This window comes from Medicago sativa, chromosome 1, assembly GCF_051527215.1.
Source record: "Medicago sativa cultivar Bolivia chromosome 1, Bolivia_mono, whole genome shotgun sequence".
In the NCBI taxonomy this organism is placed as follows: Eukaryota; Viridiplantae; Streptophyta; class Magnoliopsida; order Fabales; family Fabaceae; genus Medicago; species Medicago sativa.
In genome coordinates, this window is record NC_140749.1 from 90,191,672 (window position 1) to 90,206,604 (window position 14,933).

The following is a 14,933-nucleotide window of genomic DNA, read 5'->3' on the forward strand; positions in this document are numbered from 1 at the left end:
TATTTTATAGTGTGCACAAGAGTATATGGCGATGACGAAAATAATATTGTGTACACATTTCTCTTGATCTCACATATATATAAACGAGAGTGGGATTTCTCATTTGAGCTCATAATATATAGTGTTGTGTACACACTCCCACTGATCCCACATATATATAAACAAGAGTAAGTGGGATTCTCATTAGTGATCACTGATATAAAAATATTATAATAATGTAATATTCAACAGTGGGATACTTAATTGCTAGTGCAAAATTATTAACATAAGTGGTTATATAATTTTAACTAACAGAGTTTCATGAACTCAACCACATATTTTGCACATAAGCATAGCAGAATTATTAACACAAGTGGTAACTCAAGGATAATATAAAACCCCTTAAATACATATTTTATCAATGGCAGATATCATCAAAAATTGGGTTTCATAGTTAACCACATATTCTGCATTTGGAATTAAGGAGAATGTAAATTTTCATTTAAGAATTTTATAACACAAGATCTCCTTTTCACAATTAAAATTCCAAAGAATTTTATAAATATAGTAACCTTTATATGACATAGTATGATGATTATATAAAAGGTTTATTATCATATGAGTGAGATAAGTCTCTATTATTATAAAATAAGATATGAGACTCTATTCACAATTTTAATAACTCACTCAAAACTCAAATGCTACAATCATACTTCCACACATTTGAGAAAATATCAGATTACACGCAGTGGAAATACACAAGACTTATATTTTATTGTTACTGAGGATATAAGAGAAAATAGTCATAAGCTTTCATAAGTATTAAAGAATAGCAATAGCATAATTAATATCCTCAATATAAGTCTCTATAATAATTTCATATCTAAAGTTATGAAACAAATAAATATATTTGTTTATGAGATATAGTTAGTTGACATGTAAAATTTTTCTCACTTGTTGAAGAATGATATTTTCTCCACTTGGTGGAGAATGATAGTTAAACTATCTTACTCACAAAAGGATGATTATGTTAAGTAATGTTCAACCCATCACGTTACACAATACATAGCAATGATTCTCCCACTTGATAGAGAACTAATCATGATAGTTGAATTAAAAGTTTAAAAATATTTTAAATAAAATATTCAACTATTTCTCTATCACAAAATGATATGTAAAGTAACGTCACACCTATAGAGTATGTCCGTCACTCACATAACAAAGGGATGGTACCAATCCGATATATTTATATATATAAAAAATCATATTTAGGTAGAAATTTAATTCAAAATGTAATAATATTGGATTGCAAAATTTATATAGTTTTCTACATGTCTTTTAATAGAGTAACTTACTTATTGTAATCTCATTCAAGGACCTTAAGGATAATAATAAGTAAGAACTATGTCATCACAATGTACAATTCTTATGTCTCAAAATTTAAACATTGATAGAGTATTATAATTGACATAAGTATAAACATTTTAGGTACATTGAATAATAACAATTATATTAATAACAACACACCGATAGGGTATGACTGTCACCAATATAATGCTAATCTATTTAACAAAATTTGCATAATTGTATCCACGATAGGTGAGATTACAATTATACAAATCAACAATGTTTATGCCCAAAAGAATATGATAAAATAATATCATGCATAAACAATTCTTAATTTACTCAATTTCGGTCATATTCAAATAATAGAAAAATGTGCTTAACAATATTTTAAATTAGCACATCATAAATATGACTTTGGAATTTCTTTTATATGAAGTAGTATAATAACAAAAGTTATTATTTGGAATACAAGTGTGTCAAATAGTTTTCCAATTTATCCAGAATAGAACTCTTAGAATAATTTTTTTTTAATACTCCCACTATAAATTAGAAAGAACATAAATACAAAATGGAGCATCATAGTAAGAAAATAGTATATAACAACAGAGTTCTGTTTAGAATATTCTGAAAAAGGATTTCACTTCTATATAGGATATCATAATTGCACAACAAAAGAGAAGAAAGACTAAATTTCTTCATATGTGCAATAATAAGCAATAAGTCACAAGAGGATAAAATAATTAAATCACAACTAACCTCGGAGAGTGTGACATTCATCCTTATACTTAGAGCCAATGACTTTTGATGACTTAACGAGAATATCTTATAATATGGTCATCTCAAAATATTTCTCAATAGAGAATAAGCAATTATAAATAAACATATGTGAGACTCTAATTATAAATCAATATGATTTATATAAGAATGAGAATTCAGATGTAAGGATGATACATATTTTAAAAATTGCCTCAATTCTTAATAAGTTGTTTTGATAATAGTTAACGGATAAACAACAAAGAGGCATACAAATTTTAATTCATAATTAGAATATTAGCATAAAAAATGCAACAACGCATCATTCACTATATATAAATACATAGTCTAACATTATTGTGATCCAAATATTTAATTGCGACAAGACACATAATTAGATAGTTAATGATGTTTGTCACAAAATTTAGAGTAATAAACTACGGGTCTAGATTAGAGAGTATAGTAGAAAACATAATGTATATTAAAGAGAAATATGACAATTTTAGATTCAATTAATATAAATGACATATATATACAACTCACTATACTCATTTTGAAAACAAAATATTATGAGGACCTTTCAAAACAATTTGTGACAAGAATCAAAGACAAGTGTCTTAGTTTAAATATGTCGCTAAAAGAATGATCAATTAGTAAACTTTGGATCTTTATGCTAAAACAATATGAATTCAAGAATATCTTATATTAGAATATTTATAATGCCAAGAATATTTAAAATCGTAAAATTTAAATTAATTATATTTGTCATTAAAATTAATAAAATTGAGCCTTCTATAAATTCACAATAGTAACATTTTAATTTATTAGATAGTTAGTGTTAGTAATATGAGAGAGAAATTTCAAAATAGTTTAGACTCAAATATTGAGAATATATGATTTTAAAAGAAGTTATTCTCAATAATCCTTTTAAGATTTGACAAAATTTTGAAGTCCACGCATCAAGAATACAATATCAACAATTCTCAAAATATATTAGTTTATACAAGATATTTGAGACAAGAATATAAGACTGAGTCTAAAGATTCTTCACAATACTAACACTTTAAAAGAATAATTAACATAAGTGTTATATTTTAGACTCAAATCTAAAGAATGCATGATTTAAAAGAACATATGATTCTCATATTAGTATACATCAAATATTTAGAGATCTCATGAACTAATTTAAATCCCAATTTTTATGGGTACAAAATAAATCAAATATTCTTAAGAATATTTTGGGTGCAAGAAAAATTATATTTTTATCCCAAAATAATATAATATTTACTAATTAATTGGGGATGTAAAATTTTGCAGTGACACATTAATCGCATATGAGAAAGTGAGATTTCTCATAGTGTCAAATAAGAGTAAGGAATGCTCGTAAAATTTTCGCCCAAATAGTGAAAATAGAATTTATACCGAGTTAAAACTATACAAATATTTTCAGGTGTCAAAGATTCCAAAATTTATGCCAAAAATCAGAATAATAATTAATAATTATTTGGCATAAAAAAAAAACAACGGTTAAGAGAAGCATGAATGTTTGAGGCATAAATTGGACGGTTGCAAATACCCGGTTTGTTCACTACGTGGGTTTGAACGGTTAACTGAGTTTTTGAGGCATGGATATTTGAATCAATGATTTAGAGAAGCCCCATGAAAATTGATTTTTGGATTCAACAGTATGAGTATTTGAATCGGTATAAAAAAAAAACTGTAGGTTACTAGGTTTAGAATAACCATGATTCCACTCAAAATCTGATTGATTACTCCATTCAAATTTAATTTTGATTCAACTATGATCTCAACAAGGTATGCATTATATATATGAATACAATCACAGTCAAGCATGAATCATAAGAATATGGTGATTACCGATAAATCATACGAATTAGATAATACAATAGCCACGACGATGGAAAACAAAAAATATGGCATATAAAGAATAACTGATTCAATTTGTATGATTCATATTCAATTCATACGATATAAAGGGCAACCAACAATATCTATAAACCGTATCTATTTGACTCTGATACCAATTGATAAAAGTTTTAGTGTTTAGTCATAGATCAATAGATACAAGTATTAGGTTGACGAAGGATAACGGCCGACAACTATGAGAGGGATGACTACCCTCATTCCGTCTAGCTTTAGGTTTTCACAATGATGTTCACAATAATTAACCGTCTGATGGGATGACGTTTAAATAGCTAAACAGCTGAGGGCAGGGACCTCTCATTGGGCTTAGCTAAATGGTTCAACTCATCACGGTTCATTTAAAAAGAATAGCCCAATCACATATATTCATCAACTAATTAGTGTTTAACACAATAGACCATAATTTATAATATAATATTAACTTATAATAATTGATTATTGTCAATCCATAATTGATTAATTAAATAATTAATCCAACAATCCGTTCATTGAATGATATTTTCAAAGTTTAATAGCAATAACTAAACTAAATTAAACTATAGATAAAACCCGATCGAGAGGAGAATATACATGTTTTGTCTAGTACTTTTTTTAATGAAGTTTTATAGGTACAATTTAGATAGTAAAAGACATATAGGTGCAATTTAGATAATAAAAGACATAAAAGTCTTTGATATGTGGATGTGCATGTATTTTTTTGTTACTTGGCTAATTAAACGACGCAAAACAGAAAGAAAGAAAGAAAAAAATGCATAACAAAAGAGACAAAAACTACTCCCTTAAGAGATAAGTTTTCAATGCATCATTTCTTAGTAGATTGAGGATGTCTTCTGGAGACAGACTCGTGAATTAGCTACCTAGAATCTAAGGAGACTTCAAATTTAGCCAAAAAATCTGCACATCAGTTCCGTTCTCTAAAACTAAGAGTATGAGAAATAGAGACATTGCTTTTAGAGATGAGGTCTTTAGTGTCTTGATCTACAATATTATTGGATGTTATTGTTAGACTCTTTTAAAAAAACTCGATGATGATTAATCAATATTTAATCGTAACAAATATTTTGTATTTAAGATTATCCCAACAAATATACAAAAATAATTGTTGAAAAGATTTCAACCACCTTAATTGATTCTTTGTAGCTCAACAACAAGGTCGTCCCTGAAATTTTAAGTACCTGTGTAAACTAAAATAACGGTATCCAACTAATTTTTTTAATATTCTTCTTCTTACACTTTTTTTTCTGCCGTTTTTTTCAATAACTCCTCATAAATTCTACAATGTTCTTTATGAACAAAAAGGGCTACTTATTTTTTGAGTGCCCTTTACTGTCTACTTAATTAATTGAAATCATTAAACTTAGTCTTGTAAATATTTTAAGAGATTAATTAGAATACTCTGACAGTGTAAAATCACTTTACACTGTCAACCAATAGAATTATGTCACATCGTATCATCTTTTAAAATATGTTAATTGAATAAAAAATAAACCTAAAATTACAAGTAACAACTCATGTCGTGCATTGTGTCAAAAAAAATAACTCATGTCGTGCAAACCATCGGTTCTTGGTGCTTGACAGTAACTAACATGGCACTCATGGGCATCCTTAACATAGATGTAAGATTTTTGATCTGGATTTGGAGAGAGTATAACATTATTCAAGCAAAGAAATTGGTGGATTTCACCCACAAAGAAATTTCAGAATTTTATTGTTCCGATCAATCCATATTCTTGTTCTATGTCCCTAAATTACTTGTCGTGTGTAAAAGCACCGTGAGTTACCGTCAAGCGCCAAGAACTAGCATGAGTTGAGACTGTGGTTGAAGAGAAGAAGAACAAGACAATAGAAATAAAGACGTAGCGTGGGTTGTAGGGAGAAGAAGGGGATGAGAACAATAATTTTCAGACTTAATTTTAGATTTATTTTTAATTCAATTAACATATTTTAAAAGTGAACATGATGTGGCAGGATTCCATTGGTTGACAGTGTAAAGTGATTTCAGACTGTCAGAGTATTCTAATTAATCTCATATTTTAATCATATAACTTTTTTAACAATACAATTTTTGTTTTGGTGCCTAAAAAATACGACGGAGTTATGCGTGATCGTACACCTTAAATATGCTCAACACCACGGCTATTGGGGACGGGAATAGGTTAGACCGAGTTAGGCTTTGCAATGCCTAAGTTTGGCCTGATAAATTTTTTAAGGCCCAAGTCTGGCTTACGGCCTATCATACACTTACATTTTAGGCATGAGCCTGGAATTCTAAAAGTCTGATATGACTTGCTATCCTGTTTAAAAACGGCTTGCTATCCTGTTTAAAAACATATATCATACGTATATATCTTTAAATAAACGATGTGATCTAAGTTTAAATAGACTAGCGAATTAATAGACCAATTAGACTAAACTCTATTTTGATAATCAACATTAGTTTTTAGGGAATTTGACTATATATTATATCATATTTCAATTATAGTTTATAATAATACATTTAAATATGCGAAAAATTAATGTATATTAATAACCTTAGATTACTGAAAATGTTAACAAACTTATATTTTAATTCAAAGTACAAAATATAATATAATAGTAAATGATATTATGCATATTTACTTAAAAAGGTCAGCTTAATGGGCGTAAGAGGTTTTTTAAATGGCTTGTGGTCTGACCTTTTAAGCTAATTAGGCTTATAAAAAAACTTAGGTATTATCTATTTAAGAAAAAAGTCTTACGTGACTTGACTTGTCGTAGGCCGTTGTAGACTAATCTGACCTATTCTTATCCCTAGCGACCACTCATTAATTCTTGATTCATTAATTAGATAATCTATATTCAAAATATTTGATGATCAATTCTAAAACATCACCGGAATGCTGACATTGATGTAAGAATACTATGACCTACATTTCACTATTATGATGTATAAGGTTGTATATAAGACTTTCAGTCTTTCACTATTTTAATGTGTAGTTGTTTACGAATTTTTAAGTAACTACAAGTGTTTTGTCATATGATATTATCTAAGTAGGACGAACTTTTAAAAAATTGGAAAAATATCATGTCCAACAAATCAATTTTACAGAATACTACGAATTTGAATTTTCCCAAACGATATATATCTTTTAAAATAAAATAAAAATTGAAAGAGCAGAATAGATGTTTTGTTAAAATAATGGGGGTATGGGGATTAGGTAGGAGTATGTGATAGATTTTTCTCCAAATTATAGATGCAATTTTGAGTAAAATGAACCTACATGCTCCAAACTAAGTATATGCGGGCCTTCCAAAAAAAAAAAAAAACTTATAAGGGGTCCTACATTCAATTTGAAAATTGTTCTTTAGACCCCTTGGATATTTCGTATGCCCCTCAAAAATCCAAAATACCTCTCTTGGATCGTAACTTTCGAACTTATTATGGACTAACTCTCGATCACTTAAGTTCAAGAGTTACAATCCAATCCACGTCAACAACAACCATGTTACTTTAACTTCGACACAAAAATTTGTCGTCCTATAATAAATCATAATCATATGAGAACCCTCGTAACAGATTAAAATGAAGAGTGAAAGTCCAATAAACAGTCTGATATCATAACAAAGAAAGGTAAATTATGCACTTTTAATTTTATCACTCATTAGCAAATTATTTTCCTTAAATAAATTATGCGTGTATTGTAGTACATTTCTACTACGTATATAACCCGTGCGTTGCACGGGTTTGATTAAAATGTTTTAGATAAAAAAAATATTAAAAATAACAGTTTTGTTTACCATGTTGAATTATTTTCTGATTTTAAAAAATGAAAATATGAGAGGTAGAATTTTTTTTTTTAGATACTAAAATATGCAATATATGTAAGTTATGTTGTCACCACCACAAAAACGACCTTATTATTCTTGAAAAGAATCTTGTCTTACTTATAACATGAAACTAACAATACGAAGGACTTCATGATTGCAACGAAGGACTTCATGATTGCTTACCTATGCAATTGAAAAGATTGTTGTCTGACCTATGTTGGGTTGCCATGTCTATGCTTACTTACCTCTAGATTTCTACAAAGACGCCATGTTAAGAAGGTAGGGTAGATAGTTGAAAAAAATAGAACACTATATATACTAAAGAATTACAATACAACATTTGGTTTTCAATTAATGAAATAAATATGTGAACTAAAAGGTTGGTGTGTAATTAAAATCTAATATGCAAATGAAAGGTCTCATAGAAATAATAAATAGTGAACATACTCTCCATTTTCATAATAAAAAAGCTGCATTCAAGTGAAAGAAAAAAAACTGTACCATTAATTTACGTTATTTGTGACTTACCAATTGTCATTGAACCTCCATCATGCTTGGTTACTAATTTTTTTTTTTATTTTTTATAATATTGGTTACCAACTTCTAATATAGCCTTTTTGTTTATTTTTTTTTTTGGGTCTTGCTAACAAGTGCCCTAAGGGCATTGTTTAAGGAACCCACAAAAAGAAACTATGTCTTGAAAATACAAGTCCAACACGTGTTAAAGTCATAAATTTCCAATGCAAAAGTTGCTACTTTTAGATGCTTAAACAATGCCCTTAGAGCACTTGTTAGCATTTTTTTTTTCTTTTCAAAATTGACACTATATGAAGATCACTTGATTTAAGACATGAATGATTAGCTTTGATATCATTTTATACGTAAGTTCTGTTTTTTTTTTTCCAAGGTAAAATATTATATTAATTGTACAATCACACATGTGCATCAGCTCATAACGAAAAGCAATCTTTTTAAAAGAATGAGTTTGCACTTATTTTCTCCAAATTAAACAGAAGTTATATAATAAATTTGTAATTGGTAGATGAAAAAATAGATAGTGAGAAGTTACAAAGCTCAATTTAACAAGTTACATAATAAATATAAGAAAGAAAATATATAAATATTTAGTAAATAGATGAAAAAAGAAAGAGAAAGCCACGTGGTGAATGCTTATAGAAAATAAGTTAGAAAAGGGGTATTTGTGACGTGACATGTAAGCAAAGTGTAGCTTAGAATACATGTATACTAGGTATATAACCCGTGCGTTGCACATGTTTGATTAAAATGTTTTAGATAAAAAAATTATTGAAAATAACAGTTTTGTTTACCATGTTGAATTATTTTCTGATAATGACTTTGAAAATATTTTATTTTTTTTCCTCGTCGAGTGACTATTAAATATAAAGTTAGATAAAAAATTGTTCTTGACATAGATAATGTGTCACTCAAATGTATATAGAAATCAATAGAAGTGGAATTTAATAGTCTTGTCTTATTTAGGTCTTAGTATATTTTTCAATATATATTTTTGTTCAAAATAAAAATATTGGATCACTTGTTTCTTCTATTTGGAAATTGAGAAGAGTGTGACATTGATCCATCTTAGTAAGAGATATTATAAGTTTTCTTTCTCTTCAAAAAACTCGAGACTCATTCTCATAGTTTTTATCCCATAAATGAACTTAGTTTCAATTAATGAGCACCTTTCCGAGATAGGAGATATGATATTTGATATAATCTTTATGATGAGTTTTCAAACGTTCTTCATAGTGGATTCTTCAATAGTACTTGATATTAGTTCTTGAATACCCTTTGATGTACGTGATATTGTATACTCCCTCCGGTCTCAAATGTAAGAAACTTTTCACTTTTTAGATTCATTCAATAAATGATGTATGTGGTCTATATATAGACCACATACATCATTTATTGAATGAATCTAAAAAGTGAAAAGTTTCTTACATTTGAGACCGGAGGGAGTATTCTTTTTTTTTTGGTTACAAAGCAAATTAAAAAGAAACAAAACGAACAGAAACAGAAGCAAAGAAAAGAAAGGAACAAAACAGCTAGCGCCTAATGAACAGATTTCCTAATTCATCTGACCTAAGAAGAGTTAGCAGGCCCTCAGGAGGAGTAGGATGAATGGTCAAAACATCATCAGTCGATGCTCCAAGTTTAGCCATAAAATCCGCACACTGATTTCCTTCTCTGAGAGAATGATGAAGAGAGAAATTTCTTGAACTCAAGATGTCTTTAATGTCTTGAATAATAACAACATAAACATGAAATTGAGAAACATCCTCCTTGATGAGATTAACAGTGAGGAGTGAGTCTGAGTAGCACACCAATTCTTCATAATTTAAGCTGACTGCCAGTTTAAGACCTTGGTGAAGGGCTGATAGCTCGGCAAAGAGAATGTCTTGAGAATTGTTAATGAACCCCGAAAAACTAGAGATGTAAGTGCCTGAATGGTTGCGGAGAACACCTCTGAACCCTGTTCGAATGGGGTCTCCCAAGCAGCTCCCATCCACGTTTAAAATGGTGTAAACATGGTTGTTGCTGTTCCAACAGATAAGTCTAACAGGGGCGAGGGCGCTAGTGAAATTCTGAAGGCAGGAGCTTATGTTCTCTGCAGAATTGAAAATATTGAGACTGAGACGGGTAACTGACAAAGTTTCATTATTAAGACACATAAGGTTGTGGTGCCTCCAAATCCACCACAAACCTGCAAGAAACACCGTGGATCGGGAACAATTAGCTCCTTCTTTTAGCCACTCAATTGCAGAATCGGTATAGAAGAAAGGTTGGGAAGAAAAACCGACTTTCTGCCAAATACAATCTTCGTCTAAGAAGAGATCATAAATGATAATTTAATTCTTTTTAAAGATAATAAAAAGTAATGCTATAGAAAATAACAAAGAGGGGCTTAAAAAGAGATATTATGAGTCTTCCAATGAAGGGTTATTTCTAGGGATAAACAAATTGACCTCCTTCATTCTTCTTCAAATCTTCCCAACCCAAATAAAGTGAACAATCGTATTTTTTAGATCATGATAAGTATGACTATATCAATTTATATTTTCAAAAAACATGATATTTTAGAAGAATGAGAGTTTATAATTGTTAAAAAAAATTAATGACAATTAATATAGTTTTTTGTGGTACTTCAAATATTTCATATGTTTCGTGACACATCATTTTGTTTTTAATAAAAAGAAGACATATCATATTTCATCATAGACACATTTATCACATCATCCTAGTTTAAAACGGTTCTAAATGGGATAACAAAATTTTTCAGAATTTTGCTCTCCACCCAGCACGTTTTGCTCCCACCCTGCAGCCCTTCCATATTTACCCTTGCGCATGTTAACTAACGCAAGTGTAAATGTATGCGTTAGTTAACATGCGTTGCACAACTTAAGTAACACAGGTGTTAAAACACTGCGTGAGTTAACTTGCGTACACATCACGCACCCTATTACAAATGCGTGAGTTAACTCACGCACACTATGTGCATACAACCAGAAGAGGCAGAAACCTCTTTTTTCCCTATTTTTTCAATCCTTCTTTCATACATTCATTCAAGAACAGAATTTTCATCATTCATTCAATAATACATTCAATCAAGAGCAACTCATAATTATATTACAAAAAATAACGGAATAAAATAAACGAATAACATAACGGATAATGTCATAAAAACGCTAAAAAGCGCAAGTGTAATAGGATTACAACCAAATCCTACAAAATGTCAAACAAAAAAAAACTACACAAGTCATAAAACATAAAAGCTACACAAGTCATGCTGGTCCATCCCGTGGACTCCTACTCCTCCTCCGCGGAGTCGGCACCTGCTCCAGCATGCTCCACTCAGACTGTATGCCCTGCATGATGCGAAGAACCTCTGGATTACCAAACAGATATGGATGCCCAATTGCACTGTCCACTCTAGCCCTGATGTTGCTGATGATCTGGTATGGGTCGAGAGGATGTCTGGCCCACTGCTGCTCAACAAGAACCTCCTCGTAAGCAGGGACAGGACGAGGAGGGGCATCAGCTGCGTAGTCAGGAATGGCCGCAGGGGGGTGCACAATAGGATGTGATACTCTAACGAACCATTTCATGTACCCCTTAGTATGAGCCCACGGCTGGTTATCCGGAACCGAATGACCCCTCTGCTGATGGCTGAGGACATGTAGAGCAAACTCAATGAAGGCCTGGGCCACATCATCTGCCGCAAGAACCTCAATGTCTGTAGAAGGCCTGAGAATTCTCTGGACATACCCGTACTGCCTAATAACCCGCTCTAGCAAGTGACGGACCATCCTGTCTCTGCCGGCCATGATCCATCCTGAGTACCAACATATATCCTGAAAGGGCGTGATGTGTCGTCGTCTCTCGTACGACATCCAGGTGACATGAGAAAGGTCCATCGAATCGATGGCAGCTCTGTTGTGACGAGGATCAGTAAATCCCCTGGGAAGTTTCCATTGACTCACAAGCGGGGAAACAGTAGGGTCATAGGCATCATCATCAATCCTCGGAATGATGTTCGAGAAATGCGCCAAAGTTCATCCCTGCAAACACAAAGAAACAAATATTTATATCACCGCAAGAATTATACAAACAACTAAACATTTACGATCCAACAAGTAAAAAAGAAGAAAAACAATTATTACCACAAGCAATGTCATGTAACCGCCGATGGAGGCCACAGATGAGTCGGAGGTAAGAGATAACTGCTCATATAGGAAAGCAAGTCCCATCCCACCCCATGACCAGCTGTCCAACTCGTCCATATCTTGCAGCGCAAGCAGCCAAAGCAGATTAATGATTTTGCTGTTCTTGGCGGAAAAAATGGTCCAGCCAAGCAAGAGCAACAGAAACGCCTTAACGCAGGCTAATCTAACTACAACTCGCTCGTTCTCCTCCTCGACTGTGTCAACCTCAAGAAGCTGATTACACCTATTCAAGAGCTCCTCATATCGCCTCTTCAGTACACCAAAACTGATGTGAGAACCACCCTGTTTTATCAGCTCTTTAGCGGCATCCTCCTATGTAAATAGTAGGTCCGTCTGCATCATCTCTAACCCCTCCTCACGGGTTAACTCTCTATCAGGAAGGAGTCTCCCAGTGATGGGAATGCCTAGGAGACACGCCACATCATCTAGTGTGATGGTCATCTCTCCAATCGGTAGATGGAAGCTGCTGGTCTCCTCATGCCATCTCTCTGTCATCGCACAAACGAACCCGTGAGATATGTTCTCGTACCCACTAGTCAGGAGGGGAGTCAGACCAGACATATTCACTTCATCCCAAAACCACTCATTTTATTCCCCCGGAATAGGCAATGCCAAATTTTTAATGCTCAGCTTATTCTCGTGCGAGATACCTTTCACCCTATGTTTTCTTCGAAACTTAAATACAAAAACAAAACACAATAAACAATAAGTCGTTAAATAAGTAATAAGTAAAACAAACATTAAATATATGTTAACATAAATGTTAATTCTAACATTAAATAAGTAAAATAATAATTAGAATAAGTTGTATAAATAGTAAAACAAGTAAAATAAACACTGAGTAAGAATAGCATAGACATTTAACAACAACATTAATTATTTTAATTGAATTTCAAAACAAAAAATAAGTAAAATAAACATTAAATTATACTTACATCGACATCAACCCGTATCCTACATGCCACATGTCCACCAAAGTTAGGTAAAAGCGTGAGATCAGAAGGCCCCCCGCATAGCCGTCCGGACCGGCCTCGTACACCACCCTCGGCACCCCCTGAAAACGAGGCCCGGACTGCTCAGGCTGCTGAGGCTGCTCAGGCTCACTATTCTGCTGAGGCTCCTCAATAACAGGCGGCTCCTCAACAGCAGGCTCCTCAATAACAAACTGGTACTGGTGAGGCTGAGGCTCCTGAAACTGATACGCATCATGCGGCTGTTGATAGACCTCGTAATGCTGCTGATACTGCGTCGGGTCCATAGTCTGGGATGGACCCGTCTGCGACGTTGACCCCCCTGCAGCACCATCTCTAGTAAGTCTCGTTCCCCCACCTCTCACTCGACCAGCCATAGGAGGGCGTAATGCTTCTTTCTCCCTCCGTGCACTACTAGTAGGGGCCATCCTCCCTGCCCTAAATCTGTCACTCCTATCCTGAGGTGGCTCAGGCGGCTCAGGCGATCTCTGAGACGTATTCCTCCGAGGCATATCTGCACAACATTTAACAAAACACAAATTCAATATACATTTTCACACGCACATTGTGTCATTTCCAACAATTCAACAACAACACTAAAATTCCAACAATGTCATTTCAATCCGTAAACTACCACATTGCAGTCAAACATGTTATAATCAAAATTAACAAACCATATGCTAACTAATTTGATAAGTCACAATCCAAAAAAAACAAAATACTTACCATTGAGACATTTTACCAAACACATGGTGTGCAATTTTCAAACAACTACCTTAATCTAACAATTTGTAGACCCTAAACTACCACATTCTACTCTAAACAACTTCTAAACAACAATTCCTAAGTTAATTCGTCATTAACAATCATCAAAACTAACTTGCAAGCCAAATTTATAAAAACCTAAAAATGTTATATTTCTTCAAAAAAACTAAAATTTCTACAGGTTAAATGCAATTAAGTAGGGTAATCATCACTTACTTGATAATGTGGGAGAAATTGGCTTTGAATGGCGCAAGAATGATGAAAATCAGATATGGGGGGAAAATTTTCGAAGTTGGGAAGTTGGAGAGAAGTTGGAGAAATGTGCTTCTGTGTTGGTGTTATATGACTTAACTAACGCTGCGCAAGTTAACTCACGCAACGCATGTTAAGCCACGCATAAAATATAACTTGCGCAAGTTAAGTTGCGCAGCGTGACTTAACTTGCGCAAGGGTAAAAATGGAAGGGCTGTAGGGTGCGAGTGATTTGTGCTGGGTGGAGAGCAAAATTCAATTTTTCATAGGCTTAAGAACCAAACTAATGCGTCGATTAACTAGGTCAGATCTTAACTTAATTAAATAAGCTAAATTTTTCCCCTTCATAACCAAACCAATCGGTTGGCCA

At 32.4% G+C, this 14,933-nt stretch overlaps 2 protein-coding genes across 2 annotated transcripts; both read right to left on the reverse strand.

Moving 5' to 3' along the window:
* Positions 1 to 9,896: 9,896 nt before the first annotated feature.
* On the reverse strand, positions 9,897 to 12,176 carry LOC146958987 (uncharacterized). Its single transcript, XM_085752874.1, has 2 exons — positions 11,685 to 12,176; positions 9,897 to 10,655 (listed from the first exon to the last, which is right to left on the reverse strand). Exons 1-2 carry the CDS (start codon positions 12,174 to 12,176, stop codon positions 9,897 to 9,899), a joined length of 1,251 nt encoding a protein of 416 aa, XP_085609000.1.
* Positions 12,177 to 13,506: 1,330 nt separating this feature from the next.
* Positions 13,507 to 14,058, reverse strand: LOC146958988 (uncharacterized). Its single transcript, XM_085752896.1, has one exon. It carries the CDS (start codon positions 14,056 to 14,058, stop codon positions 13,507 to 13,509), a length of 552 nt encoding a protein of 183 aa, XP_085609022.1.
* Between the last annotated feature and the right edge of the window lie 875 nt (positions 14,059 to 14,933).